The sequence below is a fragment of the Elephas maximus genome, chromosome 17, assembly GCF_024166365.1.
Source record: "Elephas maximus indicus isolate mEleMax1 chromosome 17, mEleMax1 primary haplotype, whole genome shotgun sequence".
Classification (NCBI taxonomy): Eukaryota; Metazoa; Chordata; class Mammalia; order Proboscidea; family Elephantidae; genus Elephas; species Elephas maximus.
Genome location: NC_064835.1, coordinates 84365696 through 84389293, shown reverse-complemented (window position 1 = coordinate 84389293; position 23598 = coordinate 84365696). Strand labels below are relative to the sequence as shown.

Genomic DNA, 23598 nt, shown 5'->3' with positions numbered 1-23598 from the left:
AAAAAAAACGGTTGCCCTCAAGTTGAATCCACCGCATACTGACCCTACAGGACAAAGTAGAAATTCCCAATAGAATTTCCAAGAAGTGGCTGGTGGATTCGAACTGGTGACCTTTTGGTTAGCCTCCCAGCTCTTAATCGCTGTGCAATGGCCAATAGATACTGCCCATCAACGCCCCTCCTCAAGTGGCTCCCAGGGCATGCGTCCTGCCTGCCATACCCTAGTGAGGCCTCTGCTGAAGGCATGGCTTCTGCCCTCTCTGATGTCGTTCAGTTTGTGCTGCCCGCAATTGCCAGGCCAGCGGCATCCTGTGAGCTAGCTTTTCTCCAGGGTAGTGTGGTCTGGAAGATGAACCCTTTGCCTTTTTTGCTTTGTCTGCACAAACTCGCCAGCTGTGGGCCCACAGCCCTTGACTCTGTAGGCTTGGGGCACTGCTGAGGCCGCCCGAGCTCATGCACTGGCAGAAGAACAAAGGGCTGGAAGAACAAAGGAATGGAATGTCAAAGGCACAATTTTAGAAGCTTTTTAAAGGCCTTTAACACACTAAGTTGGAAAAGCTGAGTGTGTGAGTGTGTGTGTGTGTGTGTCTGTCTGTGTGTATTGGGAGTAGGGCTGAGGGCAAGGATGAGAAAAAAAAAAAAAAAAACCAGTTGCCATCAAGTTGATTCCGGCTCATAGATACCATATAGGACAGAGTAGAGCTGCCCCATAGGGTTTCCAAGGAGCAGCTGGTGGATTCGAACCGCCAACCTTTTGGTTAGCAGCTGAGATCTTAACCACTGGACCACCAGGGCTCCAAGGGCAAGGATTAGTTTCTACATATCCTGAAAAGAACCTAAAACTCTGTATGATTGATTTCAGAACTTGCATTAGATACACCAAACGTTGTATCTACTGGCAATCCCCGGGTAACGAGGGAGATCTGTTCCTAACTCCGTCTTTAAGGCGAAGTTGTAGGAACAGGTGTGTACGGTTCTTACTTAGCCTTACTTTAGTGTGGGAAAAGGTCGAAGCCTTTTCAATGATTCAGAAGCTGCACTTGAAGTAAATGAAGGTAATTATGATGAAGAATTTGTTTCAAGCAGGGGTTGGTTCAGCAGCCCTGGTGGCACGATGGTGAAGTGTTCAGCTGCTAATCTAAAGGCTGGAGGTTCGAACCCACCAGCCGCTCCTGGAGAGAAAGATGTAGCAGTCTACTTCCCTAAAGATTTACAGCCTTGGAAACCCTAATCCACTTAACAGCAGTGGGTTTGGTTTTGTTTTGTTTTGGAGGGGGTTGGTTCAATCTTTTCAAAGTGAGCACAAATTCACATAACATTCAAGGGTAAGCGGGAGTTGTCTGTAAGTTGGATGTTCATAACCAGGGGACTGTCTGTATTTGGAAAATGACAAAGGTTTTCCCTAAAACATGTTAGCCAGGGGTTTTGCCTGAGAGGTAGAGAATAAAAATGGGTGAAACAGAGCTGTTTCTCTAGATGTGATAACTGCACACACACACACACACACACACACACACACATGCATGCACGCACCTGCCCTCCAGCCCCCACCACCCCCAGGCAATAATAAAGTATTTTGGCCTCGATTCTTTGGTGAGTTCAGCAATTCCCAGGTCCAAGTCTCAGTTTGGTTGCCAAACAAACAAGCCTGGAATCTGGGGGCGGCCTTTCCCTCGTAACATCATGTGGCCCCCACAGAGGTGTAGGGAGGGTAAATGTTCTGGACTTTGTGAGGGGGTCTTTTTCATTTGGTGCACACTGCACATGGAGAGTCATTTTCATTTAAAAAGAAAAATAGCCTCGGGCTCTTCGTTTGTTTTAAAACCCAAACCTTGGCCTCGCCTTGGTTCAGGGCCGCCACGGCCTCAGCAGTTTTTAGTGAGACTCACCACAACGCCCCACCCCACTCAGTGAAAACAAATGCTGTCGGCCCGGAGGGACGCCAGGCCCCATGACCCGCTGCATCGCCACCTCTTCAGGTGTCCAATTAGGTGAACTCCCAGGGCTGATGACCCCTGGCTCTGGGTCATCTCCCCCTGCTGCTCTGCGGTACCTTCCCTCCCCCATCTTTCTGGTACCCTGGCAGCTGAGAGAGGCCGGGGACAGATGGTCTTAAGGGCCTGGCCATCAGCATTTCTAAATTGATGGGGCTTGGAAGGGGCGATATGGAAGAAGTGGGGAGGAGAGAGGGCTTGTCTTCAAACTAAATTTCTTTAAATTAGACTGCGGGCTTGTTTGGAGCGCTCAGTGGTGGTAGTGATGGATGTCTCTCCAAACCACTCCTTTGCTACCAGCCCTGGTTCTCGGCCAATTCTCTTTATAGGATGTTATATGATCTTAGTGATGTTTCCATTTCTCTCCTTAACACAAGGTCAAAAAAAGACAAACAAGATGCCCTTGAACAGACTGTAAACAGCTCCATGACTCAGAGGGTTGCTTTTACAGGGGCGGCACTCTAAGAGCTCCTAGCAAAGTGTACCTTAAAACTAAAAAAATAAAATTCCTGTCCCTCCCTTAGGCAAATGTTAGTAGGAGAATTCTGTACATTTGGCCTCAATTGCCGTACCAAAAAAAAAAAAAAAAAAAACCGTTGCCGTCGAGTTGATTCTGATTCATAGTGACCCTATAGGACAGAGTAGAACTGCCCCACAGGGTTTCCAAGGCTGTAATCTTTACAGAAGCAGATTGCCACATCTTTCTCCCTCGGAGACACTGGTGGGTTTGAACCACTGACCTTTCAGTTAGCAGCCGAGCACTTCACCACAGCATCACCAGGGCTTCTTTATAGCTACACAGTAAGCCTCACTAGCTGGTAGAGTCATTCCTTCCATTTTATTCTTCTTTGTCAAGATTGTTTGAGGTTTTCTAGGGCCTGTACCTTTCCATGTAACTTCTGGAATAAGCTTGTCTATGTCTACAAAATAAACCTGCCTGAGACTTTTTAAAAGCAGGTTTTTTGATATTCATTAATTCACACTCCCAAGAATTTACACAATCAAACAATCACCCATTTAAAGAGTACAATTCAGTGTTGGTTTTTAGTATACCCGCAGGGCTGTTCAACTGCAGGAGAGGTTACACCACAGTCATGTAACCGCCATCCTTAGAAAGGCCTGCTCGCAAGGGTGGTCCTTGGCCGGCACCTGGGGATTCGGCTCTCACAGCGTTCCCCATCAACAGGGAACCCATAACCGTGGCCCACTGTGCCTCGACTGTTTGTGCAAACGAGGTGGTCTGTGTGGAGCACCTGATTTCCTTCTGGGAGTCTATAATTTTGTACATACTGAGCAGAGCCACCACCCATCTGTCGGTTTGTCACATGGTGGTGGCTTGTTGTGTTGCTGTGGTGCTGCAAGCGATGCCACCATTATTTCAAATACCAGCAGAGTCACCCACAGTGGACAGGTTGCAGCAGAGCTTTCAGACTAAGACACTAGGAAGAAAGGCCTGGTGACCTACTTCTGAAAATTGGCCAATGAAAACCCTACGGATCACAACAGAACACTGTCTGATAGAGTGCTGGGAGGTGAGCCCCCTAGGCTGGAAGGCACTCACAATACACAGTGCCTGCAACAACGGACTCGAGCATGCCGCAACGGTGAGGATGACGTGAGACTGGGTAATGTTTTGTTCTGTTGGACACGGGATCACCCTGAGTCAGAGCCAACCAGATGGTAGCTATCAACAACAACGACAAAGCAGAGAGGGCCTATGTGACCACCCCCTAGAAAAAGCCCTGGGCACTGAGTCCGTGATGGGCTTCCCTGGGCAGAAATGTCACTCACATGTTGCTGACTTTTGTTGCTGGGGAAGGAGTGTGCTCTGTGTGACCCCTCATGGGAGTGAGTGTACAGAGGCCTACACGTGGGTCCCTCCGGGCTCTGCCTCTGTTTCTCCTACGATCCAGCTGTGTATCCTTACTATGTGGCTGTAATAAATCTTAGCTGTGAGTACAGTTATGTGCTGAGTCCTGTGAGTCCTTCTACCCAATCTCCAAACATGGGGGTGGTCTTGGGGACCCTGAACACAGCGGTGGCAGCAATGGGATTTGCTAGGATAACCCTGACTCATTGAAAAATGGCTGCAGTGTTATTTGGGGAAAAGAAAGAGACAGAGGTTGGTTGTTTGCTGTGTATACAAATGTTCGAACTGCTGACCTTTCAGTTAGCAGCAGAGCGTTTAACCACTGCGCCACGAGGGCTCCTTATAGCTATATAGTAAGCCTCACTATCCGGTAGAGTGATTCCTTTTATCATTATGGGATGTCCCTCTTTGTCTCTAATACTTTCTTTGCTGTGAAGTCTACTTTATTAGATATTAACATAGTCATTCTTGCTTGTTGTTTTTTTTTTTGGATTAATGTCTGTATGGTATCTCTTTCTCCATCCTTTTACTCTCAGCCTATCTATGCCATGAAATTTGAAGTGAGTTTCTTGTAGGCAGCATAGTTGGGACTTGGTTTTTGATTTTCTATTTTCCTTTTTCTTAATCCACTCTGCCAATCTTTGGCTTTTGATCAGTGTATTTAGGTAATTTACACTTAAGGCTAATTATTCGTGGGTGAGCACGTGAGGCTGCCATTTTATTGTTTCCTTTGATTCTCAGACCTCTGTAATTCCTGAGAGTTACTTGAACATCTTTTAGGACTCCATCTTGATTTAATTATAGCATTTTTGAGTGTAGTTTTTTGTATAATATTTATAGTGGTTGCTTTCAGTATTGCAGTACAGTTGTCCTCCTTTACCCGCAGCGGATATGGTCCAAGACCGCGGCGGATGCCCGCAGCCGCGGGTAGTACTGAACCCTGTATATACTACGTTCTGTCCTGTTCATACACACCTATGATAAAGTTTAATTTATAAATTAGTTACAGCAAGAGATTAACAACAATAAATAATAATGAAATACAACAATTATAACAACATAGTGTAATAAAAGTTATGTGAACGTGGTCACCAGGCGGGATGGAGTGGACGGCAGGAGATATCTTCATGCTATTCATTTAACATTTGCAGACCGCGGTTGACCTCGGGTAACTGAAAGTGCAGAAAACAAAACCTGTAGATGGGGGGGGTATACATATATACATATGTGACTTTTCACAGTCTCCCCATATTAACATTTTGCCAGCTCTAGTGAGGTGTACCGGGGAGCCCTGGTGGTGCAGTGGTTAAGAGCTCAGCTGCTAAACAAAAGGTCGGCAGTTCGAATCCACCAGCCACTCCTTGGAAACCCTATCGGGCAGTTCCCTCTGTCCTGTAGGGTCACTATGAGTAGGAATCAACCCGACAGCAGCAGGTTTGGTTTTTGGGTTTAGTGAGGGGTACAGGAGACCTCAGTTTCATTTAGATCCCTTTACCGTCCCCATTTTCAAATACCTTTGTGTTGAATATCAGAAGGTGTTAGAAGTTTTGTCTCAATCATCAAATATGATTTATAAAACTCATGAGGCTAAGGATAGTCTATTGTATGTACCCATATTCCTGCTCTTCTCATTGTTCTTTTTCTCCTGATATTACAAAATTCCTTCTTTTACTTCATTTTTTTCCCTCTTTGAAGAACTCCTTTTAGCCCATCCTCAAGGGCAGGTCTGCCAGCTGCAAAGTCTTTTTGTTTTTCTTCATCTCAAAATGTTTGTATTTTCTCCTCATTCCTGAAGGATAGTTTCTCTGTATATAAAATTGGTGGTTGAGAATTCTTTTCTTTCAGCCCTCGGAAAATACTGGGCCACTTCCTCCTGGCCACCACAGTGGTTTCAATGAGAAATGCACTGTCTTCAAACTGGTGTTCCCCTACAGCTAGTGTGTCATCTGTCTGGCTAATTTCAAGTCTTTTTCTTTGTCTTGAGATTTCAAAAGTTTAATCTGCAGAGCCTTTGTGATGCTATTTTGGTCGTCTTGGTTTATTTGCTGCCATGGGGCTCCTACTGGTCCCTGCTGGTGCTGGCTGAGAGGGGAGCAGGGCTTTCCCCAGGCTGAGCTGCCAGATTTCTCTCTCTCTCTCTCTCAGTGGAGAAGGAATCCCCCCTACTGGTACTCCCACTAGTGTCCCTTGTTGCTTCTGGGCCATAGATGAGAATCTCGGACCTTCTTGGACAAAAAATGTTTCCTGGACCCGGTTGCTTGCTGCAGCCCTTTTGTTGGTCCTGCCTGCCCTTCCTGGTGTCTCTGGGTTGAAAAGGAGAGTCTTGAGCTGCAGGGACAAAGGGATTTTCCCAATGGGCAGCTTGTTGTAGCTGGATCTCTCTCACTGACTGGCTGGCCCTCCTCAGTATCTCTCAGAGAAAAAGGGGAATCTCTGGCCTGGTAAGGAAGAAGGGTATTTCCCCTTTTCCCCTGGATGTTTATTTTTGGTGAGGCTCCCAATTGATCCTCCTTGCTGGTGGTGAAGGCTCGCCTGATACTGCCAGAGGGACCCCTGTTGGATCTGGAGGAAGAGTGAATCTACTTGGGCTGTTTCTCCTTGCTAAGTAGGGGTTTGGGAAACACCAGGTGTGTGTCCCTCCTTTTGTTGGGTGGGGGATGGAAGATGCCTGGCACTGTGCTGCTCCCAAAGTTCTGGGCTCCCATATCACCTCTCTTTCTTAGCACCGCCTTCCAGAGTTCTCCTTTAAGTGTCTCTTGTATTATTTCCAAAGTGCTTAGCAAGAGGGGGTAGGGAGAACCAGATCCACGCCATCTTGTCCTGACTAGAAGTTCCCGCCATTATATTTTAACTTCTTAGGAACAATGATATCATTAAGCACTCCACTCACTATTAATATTTAGTTATAATGGATATATCATCTGCTTTCAGGAAGTAACTAAGCTTGTGTTAAAAATTGTATATAGGGAACAAGATGGTATAGACTCACTTTTCCCTGTTCCTCCCTTCTAGATACAGCTAAATAGCCTGAAAATTACTCATTAGATAATGACACAAGGACTCTGGAAGTAAGAAAGAAGAAGGCAGGCTGGCTAGGGGCCTCAGAACTTAAGGAACGATGGTGTAGTAAGTTTCTTGGGTTTTCTTTTTACCACCCATATGCCCCTGGACTAGATGTTGGAAAGACCTGCAGCCCAGAACTGTCAATAAGTATAGACAAAGGACCAGGGCAAGGGAAGCCCAATAGGGACCTAGTGGGGGGCCCAAACTCCTGCTCCACACCTGGGGCACTGGCCAGCTGGCTGGTCCATCTGCCTGGGCAGCAGTGAAGCCCCTGGGCCAAATGAACCCCAGTTTCTCACCTGAGACACCAAAGGGTGGGTCATTTTACCCACAGGCGGAAGTGTCAGCAGAGCCTGGACTATCTTGCCCTTTACCAAGCAACATAAAGAGACCAGACCCAGCTAATTTAGCCCTCCCCATCCCCCACAGAAGGTGGTCCAGTGACACTAGGTGGCCCAGGGAAGCCCACTGCACCCCTGTACGTGGCACCAGTAGAGACTGATCAGAAGTCTCAGCAGCATCAGAAGGTGGAGAAAGTATACTTTAGATCGTAGAGACTTTTTTTTGTGTGATGATGGGAAAAGTGGCTCTGAATGTGGATGTGGTGAGCACAGCACAACCAAAGTAACAACGAGTGTTTGAGCACATATGGATGGGTATAAGCATACTGGTATACAGGCAGGTACAGGTGTGTACATAGGCGAGAACAGATAGAAGTATCTGTAGGTAAGTGTACATACAGGTACATGGGTTCAGGCTCATATATCATTGAAGACACAAATACAGCTACTCCACAGACATAACCAAACACCTTCCAAGATTGCTTTGTTGGGTTTGAAAGTTTAGGACCATAGTCTCATGGGACAGCTTAATCAACTGGCATAAAATTGTTGTCGTTAGGTGCCGTCGGGGCGATTCTGACTCACAGTGACCCTACGCACAATGGAACAAAACACTGCCCGGTCCTACGGCACCCTCACAATCGTTGCTATGCATGTGCCCATTGTTGCAGCCACTGTGTCGATCCATCTCATTGAGACTCTTCCTCTTCCTTGCTGACCCTCTACTTTACCCAGCATGATGTTCTTCTCCAGGGATTGATCCCTCCTGATAACTTGTCCAAAGTATCTGAGACATAGTCTCACCAACCTTGCTTCTAAGGAGTGTTCTGGCTGTACTTCCAAAACAGATTTGTTTGTTCTTTTGGCTGTCCATGGTATAGTCAATATTCTTCACCAACAGCACAGTTCACAGGTGTCAACTCTTCTTCGGTCTCCCTTATCCATTGTCCAGCTTTCACACGCACATGAGGCAATTGAAAACACCATGGCTTGCGTTCAGGGGCACCTTCGTCCTCATGGTGACATCTTTGCTTTCAACACTTTAAGCAGGTCTTTTGCAGCTGATTTGCCCAAGGCAATCTGTCTTTTGATTTCTTGACTGCTGCCTCCATGGCTGTTGATTGCGGATCCAAGTAAAACAAAATCCTTGAAAACCTCAGTCTTTTTTCCATTCATCATGATGTTGCTTATTGGTCCAGTTGTGAGGATTTTTGTTTTCTTTATGTTGAGGTGTAATCCACACTGAAGGCTGTGGTTTTTGACCTTCATCAGTAAGTGCTTCAAGTGCTCTTCACTTTCAGCAAGCAAGGTTGTGTCATCTGCATAATGCAGGTTGTTAATGAGTTTTCCTCCAATCCTGATGCCCCGTTCTTCTTCATAAAGTCCAGCTTCTCTGATATTTGCTCAGCATACAGATTGAGTAAGTATGGTGAAAGGATACAACCCTGACGCACACCTTTCCTGAGTTTAAACCATGCAGTGTCCCGCTGTTCTGTTTGAACGACTGCCTCTTGATCCATGTACAGATTCCTCATGAGCACGATTAAGTGTTCTGGAATTTCCATTCTCTGCAATGTAGTCCATAATTTGTTGTGGTCCACACAGTCGAATGCCTTAGCATAGTCAATAAAACACGGGTATCCTCTGTGTTTCTGGTATCTTCTGCTTTCAGCCAGGATCCATCTGACATCAGCACTAATATCCCTGGTTCCACATTCTCTTTTAAATTTGGCTTGAATTTCTGGAATTTCCCTGTCGATATATTGCTGCAGCCACTTTTGAATGATCTTCAGCAAAATTTTGCTTGCATGTGATATTAACGATATTGTTCAATAACTGCCCCAGTTGGTTGGATCACCTTTCTTGGAGATTGGTATAAATCAGTTGGCCTGGTAGCTGTCTTCCGAATTTCTTGGCATAGATGAGTGAACACTTCCAGCACTGCATCTAATTGTTGAAACATCTAAATTGGTGTTCTGTCAATTTCCGGAGCCTTGTTTTTCGCCAATGCCTCCAGTGCAAGTTGGACTTCTCCCTTCGGTACCATCAGTTCCTGATCATATGTTACCTCCTGAAATGGTTGAACATCGACCACTTCTTTTTCGTATAGTGACTCTGTGTATTCCTTTCATCTTCTTTTGATGCTTCCTGAGTCATTTAATATTTTCCCTGGAGAATCCTTCAACTCGAGGCTTGAATTTTTCCTCAGTTCTTTCAGCTTGAGAGATGCTGAGTGTGTTCTTCCCTTTTGATTTTCTATCTCCAGGTCTTTGCACATGTCATCATAATACATTATTTTGTCTTTTTGAGCCACCCTTTGAAATCTTTTGTGCAGCTCTTTTACTTCATCGTTTTTCCTTTTGCTTTAGCTACTCGACGTTCAAGAGCAAGTTTCAGAGTCTCTTTTGACATTCATTTAGGTCTTTTCTTCCTCTCCTGTCTTTTTAATGACCTCTTGTTTTCTTCATGTATGATGTCTTGATGTCATTCCACAGCTCGTCTGGTCTTTGGTCATTAGTGTTCAACGTGTCAAATCTATTCTTGACATGTTCTCTAAATTCAGGTGGGATATACTCAGGGTCATACTTTGGCTCTCGTGGACTTGTTCTAATTTTCTTCAGTTTCAACTTGAACTTGCCTATGAGTAATTGATGGTCTGATCTGCAGTCAGCCCCTGGCCTTGTTCTGACTGATGATATTGAGCTTTTCCATCATCTGTTTCCACAGATGTAGTCGATTTGATTCCTGTATATTCCATCTGGCGAGGTCCATGTGTATAGTCACGGTTTATGTTGGTGAAAAAAGGTGTTTGCAATGAAGAAGTTATTGGTCTTGCAAAATTCAATCATGCGATCGCTGGCATTGTTTCTATTGCCAAGGCCTTATTTACCAACTATCAATCCCTCTTCTTTGTTTCCAATTTTCGCATTCTAATCACCAGTAATTATCAATGCATTCTGATTGCATGTTTGATCAACTTCAGACTGCAAAAGTTGGCAAAAATGTTCAATTTCTTCATCTTTGGCATTAGTGATTAGTGCATAAATTTGAATAATAGTCATATTAACTGGTCTCCTTTGTAAGCATGTGGATATTATCCTATCACTGAGAGTGCTGTACTTCAGCCTTGGCATAAAAGAGTTCACAAAAATCGTGATCTGAATCCTAGTGAGGTGAGTAGTGTCTGGGGTCTTAAAAGCTTGCGACCAGCCATCTAAGACACAACTACGGGTCTCTACTATCCAGAAGCAAAACAGTAAGAAGGTAACCAAAAACTCAGAGAAGAAACAAGACTACATGAGCCACAACCTTATCTACCATGAGACCAGAAGAACTAGATGGTACCCAGCTACCACCACTGATGGTTCTGACCGGGGTCGCAATAGATGGTCCCAGATAGAATGGGAGAAAAACGTGGGGTGAAACTCAAATTCTTGTAACAAAACAAAACAGGCAAATTGGAACAGTCGACAACAGAAGACTCCCTGAGACACTCTTTAAACCTAGAACAAAGCCTATCCCCTGAGATCACCTTTTAGTGAAATAGCAGAGTGGCACACAAAATAAAGGGTATTACCCATAAGAGCAATGCCCTACTTAAAAACAATTAGCATGAGACCAAAAGGTCAACAATTACTTAAAAGCAAAGACAAGAAGATAAGGGGGCAGGGAAACCAGAGTACTGGAAAGGGAACAAACAGAACAAATTAAAGAGAATGCTGACACATTTTGATAAATGTAACTAATGTCACTGAACAATTTGTATAGTCATTGTCAAATGGGAACCTAAGTGATGTGTGAACTTTCATCAAAAACTCAATAAAGTATTGTAAAAATAATAATAAGAGCTCAGAAAACTACACTTTCATTGGGGCTACAGCCCACAGAAACAGGTCAGAACCTAAATGCTAAACCTAAATGAGTTGACTGCCTGCTAGTATAGAAGATTTAAAAAGGATCAAGAGCTTCCTAACATAAATATGGGGTGGAAAATGATACTGGTGAAGAACGAGCTTCTTGGATCAAGTAGACACATGAGACTACGTTGGCATCTCCTGTCTGGAGGGGAGATGAGAGGACAGAGGGCCCAGAAGCTACCAGAATGGACAGGAGGAGGGAGAGTGGAGGGAAGAACTGTGCTGTCTCATTAGAGGGAGAGCAATTAGGAATGTATAGCAAGGTGTATGTAAATTTTTGTATGAGAGACTGACCTGATTTGTAAACTTTCACTTAAAGCACAATAAAAATTAATTTTAAAAAAGAGCTTCCTAACATAATAACCAAAAATATCCAAGATATAATAGAGAATCACCCGTTATGCCAAGACACAGGTAAACTACAATTTGATCAAGAAAAAACAATCAACTGACACCAACACTGAGATGAATCAGATGTTGGAATTATCTGAAGAGGATTTTAAAGCCGACATCATAAAAATACCTCAACATGTAATTACAATTCTCTTGAAAATGAAAAATAAATAAATAGAAAATCTCAGCAAAGATGTTATGCAAAAGAACCAAATGGAAAATATAGAACTGAAAAATACAATAATCGAATAAAATACAATGACTGAAATAAAAATCATATACACAATGCCACAATAAAAAATCATGCAAGTATGTAAAATAAATACATCAAAAGCTAGAGCAATATGCTTAGGACTCTTTTGGAATGTTTGCTATGTGCCAGAGGGTGTTCTAGGCATTTTCTTCGCATAAATTCATTTAGTTCTTATAACAGCCCTATGGAGTAGATACTGTTATTATCTGACATTAATGGAAAAGGAAACTGAGGCATGGACAGGTTGAGCGACTTGCCCAGGGTCACACAGTTTACTAATGGCAGAGTCAGGCAGTCTGGTTTCAGATCCTCTTCTCATGGGACAACTCAGTCAATTGGCACAACATAGTTCACAAAAATCATGATCTTCATCCTAGTGAAGTAAGTAGTGTCTGGGGTCTTAAAAGCTTGTGAGTAGGTATCTAAGACACAACTACGGGTCTCTACCATGTATGGTACTGAACAGTATTTTTCTGCCTCTTCGGGAGAATTAAATTTATTACAGTAAAAAACAAATCTCAACAGGCTATCTCCTGTGGGGGAGTGGCAGTCAAAAGCCTCCTAATTGGTCTCTCTACCCTTTCCACATACTTTGGACACGTTATCAGGAGGGACCAGTCCCTGGAGAAGAATATCATGTTTGGCAAAGTAGAGGGTCAGCAAAAAAGAGGAAGACCCTCAATCAGGTGGATTGACACAGTGGCTGCAACAATGGGCTCAAACATAGCAATGATTGTGAGGATGGCACAGGACAGGGCAGTGTTTCCTCCTGTTGTACACAGGGTCACTATGAGTCAGCACTGACTTGACAGCACCTAGCAACAGCCCCTTCCCCTACCCTTGTGCCCCAACAGTCCAGTCTCAACACAGTATCCAGAAGGATCTCCATTTAAAATGCAGATCAGATTGTCTCCAGAGACTCCCCACCACCCTCAGAAGAAGATCCCACTCTTTCCCAAGACTTACAAGGTCGCTGGCTGTGTTTTCAGGTTCTTTCCCCCCACTTTCCTGCTCATTCACCAAGGTCCATCCTCAGACTTTCTTGCTGTTCTTTGAGCTCATTCCTGCCGCAGGCCCTTTGCTCTTGCTCTTTCCTCTGCCTGGAATGCTTGCTCACCAGACTTTTACTTAGCTGACTCCTCTACTCATATTTCTGCTTAAATGGCATGCCCTCAGGGAATCCTTCTCTTTCTCCATTTTATTGTCTCGATATTGTTCCTTTTTTATTGTCTGAATACCCCACTAAAGCATAAGAGGAGAGATCTTATTTATTATGCTCACCATTTGCTAGAAAAAGAACTTGGCTTATTGTAGGAACTCAAATATTGGTTGGATAAACAGATAAATTAATGAAAGATAAGTTATATAATTTATTATTGCCTGACAGAGAGATGAACTTTTTAATTTTGAGACCTAATTTTCAAGAGAAATGCACTGCACAAATCTTTGTTTAAAAGATATATAATAAAACTGATATTTTAGTCAGAATATTTCAAAAATTATTAACAATAGGATACTGTTTTTATTTATTGTAAATCCATACTTCAACTATATAAGCATAATACATCTATAAATTTATAACATACATTTATAAATTTATTATAAATATGTATATGTTTGAAGCTCTGGTGGCATAGTGGATAAGAGCTCAGCTGCTAATCAAAAGGTTGGTAGTTTGAATTCACCAGCTGCTCCTTGGAAACTCTATGGGGAGCTCTACTCTGTCCTATAAGGTCACTGTGGGATGGAATCAACTCAATGGCAATGGATTTTTTTTTTTTTTTATGTATGTGTTTATTATATTTTTGCCTTTTAAAATATATACTTAGTATTTCTTGAAATGTGGAATTGGTAAGGAATCTATCCTTAAATCTTGATGCTTTGAAACAACTTTTTAATTGGCCAAGACTTTAAATTTTATCTATCAAATATCAAATACTTGTTGAGCATAGAGTACATGAAAAGTGTGTGCTGCTGGGCTTATCTTATGTAGGAGCTAGTGTTGACTGCTAACCGAAAGGTCATGGGTTTGAATCCATGAGACAGAGATGTGCCAGCCTGCTTCCATAAAGATTTATAGCCTTGGAAACCCAATGGGGCAGTTCTATTCTGTCCTGTAGGGCGGCAATGAGTTGGAATTGACTTGGTGGAAGTGGGTTTGGTTTGGTAGGGTTGCCCTTGTCTTTATCTTTGTCCCCTGGCAGCCCTCTTCTTCCTTGCTGATGATAAAGTCTATTTTTTTCCTCAGAAAGGCCAGCTTCAGCCCCCCCTTCTCCCATGACATATGAAACCCCATGTCCTCAGGACACTGATGGCCTCTCACACCTGCCGAATGCCTGGCCTGTGGTTATTGTTGGTGTTGCCTTTGAGTTGATTCTAACTCACAGCGACCCCATGTGCTATAGAGCAGGACTGTCCCATAGGTTTTCTAGGCTGTAATCTCTATGGGAGCAGATTACCAGGTCTTTCTCCTGAGGAGCCAAGTACGTAACTATTGTGCCGGCAGGGCTCCTTGCCTGCCTTGTTAAATATAACCCCTTGCTGTCAAGTTAATACCAACTCATAGCCACCCTATAGGACAGCCACCCCATAGGGTTTCCAAGGAGACCCTGGTGGATTCGAACTGCCGACCTTTTGGTTAGCAGCTCAGCTCTTAACCACTGTGCTGTCAGGGCTCCCTGTTAGTTGCCCTTTTTTGTGTGGGTGTAAGGCTCTTCAAACTGTGTGCTAGTTGACTGACTATTGGGTGTTCTAGGCAAACAAAGAAGTTCAGGCTACAGGTCCAGCCTGTCAGGTATGCACAGGTCAGCGAGTGAGAGACTACACTGGCCAAAGGAAAGTTCTAATGATAACTGAAATAAACCACCTCACATCTACTCCATTTCCTAAGGTCTCTATTTTTGGTGATGCTATTTTTCCATCTCTGTGACTAAGGTATGAATAAGAGATGCAAGAGGGAGGTCTGGTTTGCAGCAGAATGTAATGACTTTATTTGAGGTTTTGTGGAACAGGCTTGGCTGAGTCATCTTTGCCCCCCTCCACTGACACTGAATCAACTGTTGACACCCAAAGACCCTGCCTCCATGAGGTCTTTCAAATCTGCCTCCTCTTAGTTCAGGTGCTCATTTGAGTGAGTACAACAACATCTGAACCAGCTCTAGTCTCTTCACTCTCTCCTTCCCCATCTATCCTTCTTAAACTCCAGTTTCAAGTTTTCAGTTCTTCAACAGGGATGTGCTTCCACAGCTCCAGCCCTTGTGGAGGTTTCAATGATGATATCATCCTGCTCCTCAAAGGAGGCCTCCATTGGCCACGGACTTATAAACACTTCGTGCCCCAGCCCGGAGTTCAAGGCCCTCTGAGGTCACTTTCCAGGTTTATCTTCTGTGGCAGCTCCATACATATCCTGTAGTGCAGGAAGCCTGCACCTTTATAACCCTTGTCTTTACTCAGGCTCCTCCCTCAGCCTGGAATGGCCTCTGCTCGCTTGCCTCCCTCTCCCATGCCATTCTGTCCACCTGTCACACTTCTAATCTGTCCTTCATGGCTTCGCTCAAATTCGAACTCCATCACAGGCCCTTCATGATCCCATGAGCAAGATGTGTGCTCTCCCTCTCTGACTTCCCCTGTAGGACCTTTTGTAGGCTTCTCATACCCATCACGTTATACCTTCTATCAAGTTACGTTATCTCCCCTATTAAACTATTAGAGAGAAGAGCCCACGTCTTATGCATCTTGTAGCCTTCTCTTCTCTTCACCTCACAGCTGCCTTATACATGGGGTGTCTTAAACAAATGGTGACCATGTAGTTTGTTTTCCAAACCAGAATACTTTTGAAACTGAAATTATGCTGGACTACAAGTGAAACTCAAATTGTCCTTGGCTACTTGGACATATGGTCACCCTGTTTATGCAAAATGAGGGCTCAATGTATAGTTTATGAATTTAGCTGAAACACTGACTGCATAGATAGATGGTGTGCCCTGTGAAAGAGTGGAGACAGGAGCCCTTACTAGAGCCAGCATTGTCATGGATGGTCCCACTGAGCAGGCGGTCCCTAGGGTATGTCCAGAGAGAAGGAATGGGATTCACTAGACAGAGAAAATAAGGAATGACGTTCTGGGAGGATAAAATGATAGAAGCTGTTATAGATTGAATTGTGGCCCCCAAAAATATGTACCAACTTGGCTAGGCCATGATTTCCAGTATTTTGTGGCTGTCTACCATTTTTTAATCTGATGTGATTGTTCTATGTGTTGTAAATCCTAACCTCTGTCATGTTAATGAGGCAGGACACAATCTACAGGATTAAGCTGTACCTTGAGTCAATCTCTTTTGAGGTATGAGAGAAGTGAGCAGAAATGAGAGGGACCTCATTACCATCAAGCGAGAAGAGCCAGAAGCAGAATGCATCCTTTGGACCTGGGATCCATGCACTGAGAAACTCCTAGACCCAAGGGAAAATTGATGACAAGGACCTTCCCCCAGAGCCGACAGAGAGAGAAAGCCTTCCTCTGGAGCTGGTGCCCTGAATTTGAAGTTCTAGCTTCCTAGACTGTGAGAGAATAAATTTCTGTTTGTTAAAGCCACCCACGTGTGGTATTTCTGTTACAGCTGCGCTAGACAACTGAGACAGGAGCAAATGCAGAAACACACTTGACATATTCAGAGAAAGGTACGTATGGCAGAAGTTAATGGTTTACATTGGGGAGAAATAGGCAAAAAGATTGGAAAGTAGAGCAGGAAGGAACTGGGCCCCTAATACCAGTCTAAGGGCGGGGGTGCAGTGTTTCTGAGCAAGAAAGAGACAAAGCAAATGCAGAATTTTGGGAGATTAGTCTGGTGACGGTGTTTAGGATGGATTAGAATGCAGAAAGGCTGTGGAAAGGGAGGCCATATGGTAGTCATGGAAATAATCTCCATGTAAGATGATAAGGACTTAAAGGAAATATTGGCAAACAAAAAGGATGAGTCAAGAGAAAGTAAAAAGGAAGAGTCAATAGGACTTTGTGACTAGCTGCATCTGGCAAGGGAGAGGAGGGAGTCAGGGATGCCTTTGGGGTGACTCTTTGTACAGTTGCTATCCATTGGTATCACAGATTTAAAAAAAAAAAAGTAAAGAGGCAGAGGCAATGTCCAAGATGATTATAAGTTTAGATTTCTACATTTTGAGTGTGAGTTACCAGAGGGTCAACTACATGGAAATGTCCAGTAGATAGGAGAGCCTATGAAGTGGGAGGGATAAGGAGCAGTGACAATGATTTAGGAGCCATCCACAGGAGGCGAGAGGTGAAAGATAAGAAAGAATGAGGTGCCTTAGGGACAAATGGTAGGAACAGTGCCATTGAGGATCGAGGACTGAATCTTGGGAAATGCCTGCACTTTATGGAGAGGGGAGAGAAAAGGAATCAGAGAAGGAATCACCCTGGGGAAGAAACTGGGTAATGCAGAATCCTGAGGACTGAAGAAAGGTTCAAGAAGGAGGTGGCCAAATTGTATCAAATTTTGCAGAAAAAAGTTGAGAAAACTCGCTTCATGAAAAATGGCTTTGGCCATTGGAATGATGATGAAACTATCTAAGGAAATAAACCAGAAATGAGTTTATCTGCCAATGATGTCGCTAGAGGCCGAGGTTCCACACAAGAAAAAGATGCATTGATGCGATGTGTGTGTTTCCATCCTTAAGAAATACTTAATGGCAGAGCACCCCAAAAGTCAGTTAGATACAACTAAAATCTGAATGGTTCTAATATTAACCAGATTTGTGACCTCGGATGACCAAAATACCCAAATGATACTAACCTCTGATATCTCTTTTCACCCAGAAGGTAGCGATACTGGGCATAGAAGAAAGAACTTTTCTTGATACAGATTCCATCATAATGATACCTGAAAAAAAAAAAAAAGAAAAGGTTGTCTCAAAAATCATGTCAAACTACCTCCATGCTCTGTGTTTCACGGAGGATGCAAAGCAGGCTAGTGAATCGGGACTTGGAATTCTCTGGGTTTTATCACTGATTCCATTTATCAAAAGTTAATCAGTCATTCAGCCTAATCAGTTAGGTAAAGAAACAATTTCATACTACGGCATATATGTTATTGTTGTTGTTGGAACCGTGGTGGAACAGTGGTTAAAGAGCTCGGCTGCTAACCAAAAGGTCAACAGTTCAGATCCACCAACCGCTCCTTGGAAGCCTATGGAGCAGTTCTACTCTGTCCTATACAGTCACTATGAGTCGGAATTGACTGCAACAGATTTGGGTCGGTTGGATTCCTGTTGTTAGCTGCTGTCGAGTCGGCCCCTGGTCCCTGTTACTCCACGCACAACCAACAAAATGCTGCCCGATCATGTGCCATCCCCATGATCAGTTGCAGATTGGAGTGCTGTGATCCATAAAGTTTTTGTTGGCTGGTTTTTGGAAGTAGATCACCAGGCTTTTCTGGTCCTTCTTGGTCTGGAAGCTCTGCTGAAACCTGCTCAGCATCATAGCAACACGCAAGCCTCTATAGACAGACCATGGTGGCAGCACATGGGTGCACTGGCCACAAATCAGATCTGGGTCTCCTGCATGGAGGGTGGCAATTCCACCACTGAATCACCAATGCCCCCATTTCATACATGTTAGCCTTGAAATGGGCTTGAGAATCCCTATCCTAAAGGTGCTCTGGTGGCGAAATGGTTAAGACATTGGCTGCTAACCAAAAGGTCGGTGGTTCAAATCCACCAAAGACTCTGCGACAGAAAGGTCTGTTGATTTGCGCCCATAAAGATTACAGCCTAGGAAATCCTGGGGGACAGTACTACTCTGTCATATAGGGTCACTGTGAGTTGGAATGGACCTGACGGCACACAACAACAACAATCCTAGACAGAAGCGACAGGAAAAGCCTCTCACTGCCACTGCCACTAACCTTTTCAAAGTGAAGTGGAGGGACACCTTTCCTGTATTGAGAACTGCACCCAGCTTCTCAGAAACCCAGTAAGGAAGCCGGCTGGGGTCCTTCTCTGCAGCCCAGGTCCTCTTCACCGCTGAGCCCGTGAAATTCCAGCAGCTTGTTTGGGCTCATCACAGCAGACCAAAAAGGTTTTAGTTACTGTCCCGTGCTGGGTTTGGCAACCTCTTCCACTATCCTTAGTTCCTTCATAGGTGACAAACCACTTTCCTAATTTGGGTTCAATCCCTTCTCACTGATTTCCCGTCCCGCCTTGATTTAAAACTAACACTAATGATGGAGTGACAACATGACATGCTTCACTCAGTAACACTGGAAGAGCCTTTTGTGTGTTAAAAATTGAGGTTAGGACCACATATCCTGAATATAATTCAAATATGCTAATTAGACGGTACTTAGGACTTTCAGTTTGAAGAGTAATTAAAACTGTTCCATTATTCTATGTAATTATTTAAATATTTCAATAATTAGACATTTACATGTTTAAACACTTAAAATGTTTAAGAAAAAATCATATGATGACCGTTGTACTTGAACAAAACTTCCTAAGGAAATGGAGACCCATGTTTGGTTCTAGGGTCACCTGAATTATTTCAGGCCCTAGGATTTAATTTGAATTATGGGAACTCTTTGGTAAGAGTGGAAACCCTGGTGGCACAGTGGTTAAGAGCTACAGCTGCTAACCAAAAGGTCTGCAGTTCGAATCCTGTGGGTGCTCCTTGGAAACTCTATGGGGCAGTTCTACACTGTCGTATAGGGTCGTTATGAGTCCAAATCAATTTGACGGCAGTGGGTTTGGCTTTTTTGGTTTTGCTAAGAATTATTTACAGTTTTTTTTTGTTTTGCATTTTCTTGACATCTATTTTGTGATTTTTCAAAGGCTTGTTTTTAAACATTTTAAATTAAAAAAATAAATATATATATGTACATATAAATCTACCTGGCACTTCCTCTTGTGCCTAGCCTTCTGGTTCCAAGGTCAGGAAAAACCAAGTGCACAAGCTAAAAAAAAAAAGAAAACAAAGAAGCCAGATTTAAAGTTGTAATTAGAGAACCCAGAAATAAAATTTCCATTTTTTTCTCTTAGAATGTTTAAATTATATTTCCTCTTTTTCATTGTAACAAAAAGATATGTAAATGAAATTTGGAAAAATCACACAAGTATAAGGAAGAAAACATATGATTCAGAGATAACTGCCACTTTAATGTTGTTCCTTCCAGTCTTTTTTCCAAAGCCTCAATGGGTATATATATACTACATGTATATATATTAAATCACTGAGATTGCACAATGAGCGTGTCTGCAGTTTTCATTCTACTTTCTCCCCTCAACATTGTCTCATAAGCACCTGCCCTTGTCATTAAAAATCTCTGAAAACACGATTGCTGTTGTTAGGTACTGTTGACTCAGTTCCAACTCATAGTGACCCCATGTACAACAGAACTAAACACTGCACTGCCTGGTCCTGCACCATTGTCACGGTCCTTGCTATGCGTGAACCCATAGCTGTAGCCACTGTGTCAATCCACCTGGTTGAGGGTCCTCCTCTTTTTCGCTGACCCTCTACTTTACCAAGCATGATGTCCTTCTCCAGGGACTGGTCCTTCCTGATAACACACCCAAAATACACGAGACAAAGTCTGGCCACCTTTGCATCTAAGGAGATTTCTGGCTGTACTTCCAAGACAGATTTGCTCTTTCTTCTGAAGTCCACGGTATATTCAATATTTTTCTCCAACACCATAATACAAAGGCATCGATTCTTCTTCAGTCTTCCTTATTCATTGTCCAGCTTTTGCATGCAAACAAGGCAATTGAAAATGTCACGGCTTGGGTCAGGTGCACCTTAGTCCCCAAAGTGACATCTTTGCTTTTTAACACTTTAAAGAGGTCTTTTGCAGCTCACACACAAATCAATAGGAAAATCACTAATACCCCAGGAGAAAATGGTCTGGTGGTAAAATGTACACAGACAAGATGTTGCTGTTGTCAGCTGCCGCTGAGTTGATTTTGACTCATGGTGACCCCATGTGTTACAGACTAGAACTGCTCTGTAGGGCTTTCTTGGCTGTAATCTTACAGGAGATTGACACAAAGTTTGTTCCACAGTACCAATGACTGGGTTCAAAATGCCCGTCTTTGGGTTATCAGTCAAGTGCAAATGGTTTGAGTTACGTCCCCACAAAACACGTGTTAGAAATCCTAACCTCCATACCTGTGGTTCTGATCCCACTTGGGATGGGTTGTCTTTTGTTACGTTAATGAGTCAGGATTAGTGTAGAATGGATCTTGAGTCAATCTCTTTTGAGATTTAAAAGAGATTAAACAAGCAAGCAAGAGAAGCAGAGATGGGGAAAGATAGATACCATACCACATGGAGATCTCCAAGGAACCAGAAAACAGAAGCTGAAGAGACAGAGACCTTCCCTCAGAGATGACAGAAGGAGAAAGCCTTCCCCTAGAGTCAGTGCCCTGAATTCGGACTTCTAGCCTCCTGAACTGTGAGACCACCACTCATCTGTCAGTTTGTTGAACTGTGGTGGCTTGTGTGTGGCTGTGAGCTATGCCACGAGTTTTTCAAATACCAGCCCATGGGCAGGTCCAATAAAACATGGGAAACAAAGATGGAGTAGCCTTTGTGATTACTCCCCTGACTCCTGCTGGCTACATGTGAGCACATGAGTGTTTGTGTGTGTGCGTGTGCATATGCGTGCCCGCCCGGATGAATTACAAACGTGGCTATCTCTGGACAGTGAGGCTGCAGCTGATATGAATTTTTTTCTTTTTTTATACACTTTTCTCTAATTTCTGCATTTTCTACAAAGGGACATATTACTTGTATAATCAGAAAAAACATCAGGAAGTGTTATTTTAAAAGAGAAAGTCACCCTTCCAGAAACTCCCTAACCCACGTAACATACTACATCCACCAGGAGTGAGCACTGCCCACCACATGTCCAATCCTGCCAAAAAGAGCACGAAGCAGTCTGACATCTGCACAGGAACTCAGGGTGGAATCAGCTCCGTTCCCGGGGAGGAGGGAGGAAGCGAGAATTAGGTATTCTGTTGTTTCTCTTGTAAACATGCTTTGTGGTCATATCCTTTTCCCCTTCTCCTCCCCCTCCATTTTTAAATGCTACAGTCACAAGCTCAGCTGCACAGGGCCCCTTCCCAACACCAGCTCTACTGAACTGGCCCACTCTTCGGGCAAATTTCCAAAGACGACTTAGCGGTAGTGCCTGAGTGTCTTGGGAAATGGATGATAAGGGAAGATGAAAATGTAAAATAAATGCAAATTATTAAACACTGGAATCTCGTTTTAACTTTGTCTTTGGAATACTCTTCAGCGAAACTGCTCTAGAGATGAAACGACTTACAACAAGATTTTAAAAAGATGTAGAAAAAGAGTTTTTTGATTTCTTAGAAAAGGAAGTAGGGATCATACAGAGCCGATACATGTCAAGCCAAACGCACCCACTTCCCTCTGATAAGGCCTCCGGGGAGGGGGGGCAGATAAGGAAAACGTTGTAGCGCCAGGATCCCCAGAACTCAGCAAAGCCTTTGATGACGTTTCCTAATGTTCTGAGTGATGAAATGGCAAAATCTGGGCTGAATGATAACATGGCCAGGGGAATTCCTGGCTGATCGGAAAACCTGACTCAGAGACACCTGGTGAGCTCCAGAGTGTCCCTGCGGTCTCCCACGTAGCCGTATGGCTGTTGATTTATTTACTGAGTATGTGAACAGAGGGATGAGAGAGTTGGTGTTTAAATATGCGCACTTCGCCAAGTTGAGAAGACTGGATGACCTACCTAAGATTCAGAGGATAGAGCTGCAGGCCAAAACCAAGATGGCAAAGTATAACAAGAATAAAGAAGTAGCTACTTCTGAGTTCAAATAGTCAACTACATAATGATAATCTAAGAACTATAACAATATTTTGTACAGTCATATGTCACTTAACGCCCACGGTATGTTCTGTGAAATAGGACGTTATGTGATTTGGACGTTGTGCAAACACCATATTATGGATGAAGGTCCTTTCGGGCACTGGCTTCAAGAATAAGGAGGTTTCTTTTGTCCATATTAAAAACTCCCTCTACAATTGGTTCATCTAAGGCTTCAACAAATTCTTCCTCTGCCTTCCCACTGGCACTGACAGACTCACCGCTCACTTACACGTTATGCAGTGAAAAATGTTGTTTGAAACACTTGAAGCACCCAGAGCTGGCACTAAACTCAGTACGGCAGTCTGGTCCTGCTTTTTCTTTAAGCATCTTGGACAAGCTTCGTGTCTTAGCTGTGATTATCCATGTGCTGAGAGGGATTTGCTTTATGTTTGGCCCTCGATCCACGTCATCAGCAATTTCTCCACAACTGATGCCGTTCCCTCTCGCGTTTTCCTTAGCCTTGTGGCTTTCAGCACAGCCAATCCCTCAACAGCTTGAAGAAGTTTTTGTTTTTGAGGATCAGCGTGATGATCGAGTGTGACATTCCCAAATCTGCCAAGTCCCATTCTCTGATCTTTTTTTTTTTTTTTTTATTATACCCTTCTGGGACCACGAACGTAAACGTGGTCAGACGTTGGCCAAAGGGACGTTATGCGGTGCATGACTGTTTTTACATATAGCATTTTACAATTTACAGAGCAGCTTTGGGAGGCCTAGCAGAATTTCGATTCATGTGAAAAAATATTTAAGGGTTATTTTTGCCGACCACAGCTTAAAATGAAATCAACAGAGTGACATGGAAGGATAAAAGACTGAAGTTGCATTAAGGGACAAGGTAAGGGTTCCTGTCCTCTGAACGCTCC

General features: G+C 43.5%; 1 protein-coding gene across 9 annotated transcripts in view; it reads right to left on the bottom strand.

The window, feature by feature from the left end:
- RFX8 (regulatory factor X8) overlaps window positions 1-23598 on the bottom strand; it is a 78869-nt gene that overhangs the window by 42851 nt on the left and 12420 nt on the right. For 8 of the 9 annotated variants that reach the window (XR_007513558.1, XM_049856321.1, XM_049856324.1 and 5 more), the window contains exons 3-4: window positions 19725-19786; window positions 17633-17719 (exon numbers count right to left, since the gene is read on the bottom strand). Coding sequence is in view for 7 of the 9 variants with exons in the window: in XM_049856321.1 (XP_049712278.1) it covers window positions 17633-17719; window positions 19725-19786 (149 nt within the window). In the remaining 2 variants the exon portion in view is untranslated. Of the gene's footprint in view, window positions 1-17632; window positions 17720-19724; window positions 19787-23598 lie in introns of those variants that run through there. The other variant, XM_049856327.1, reaches the window with a different exon arrangement.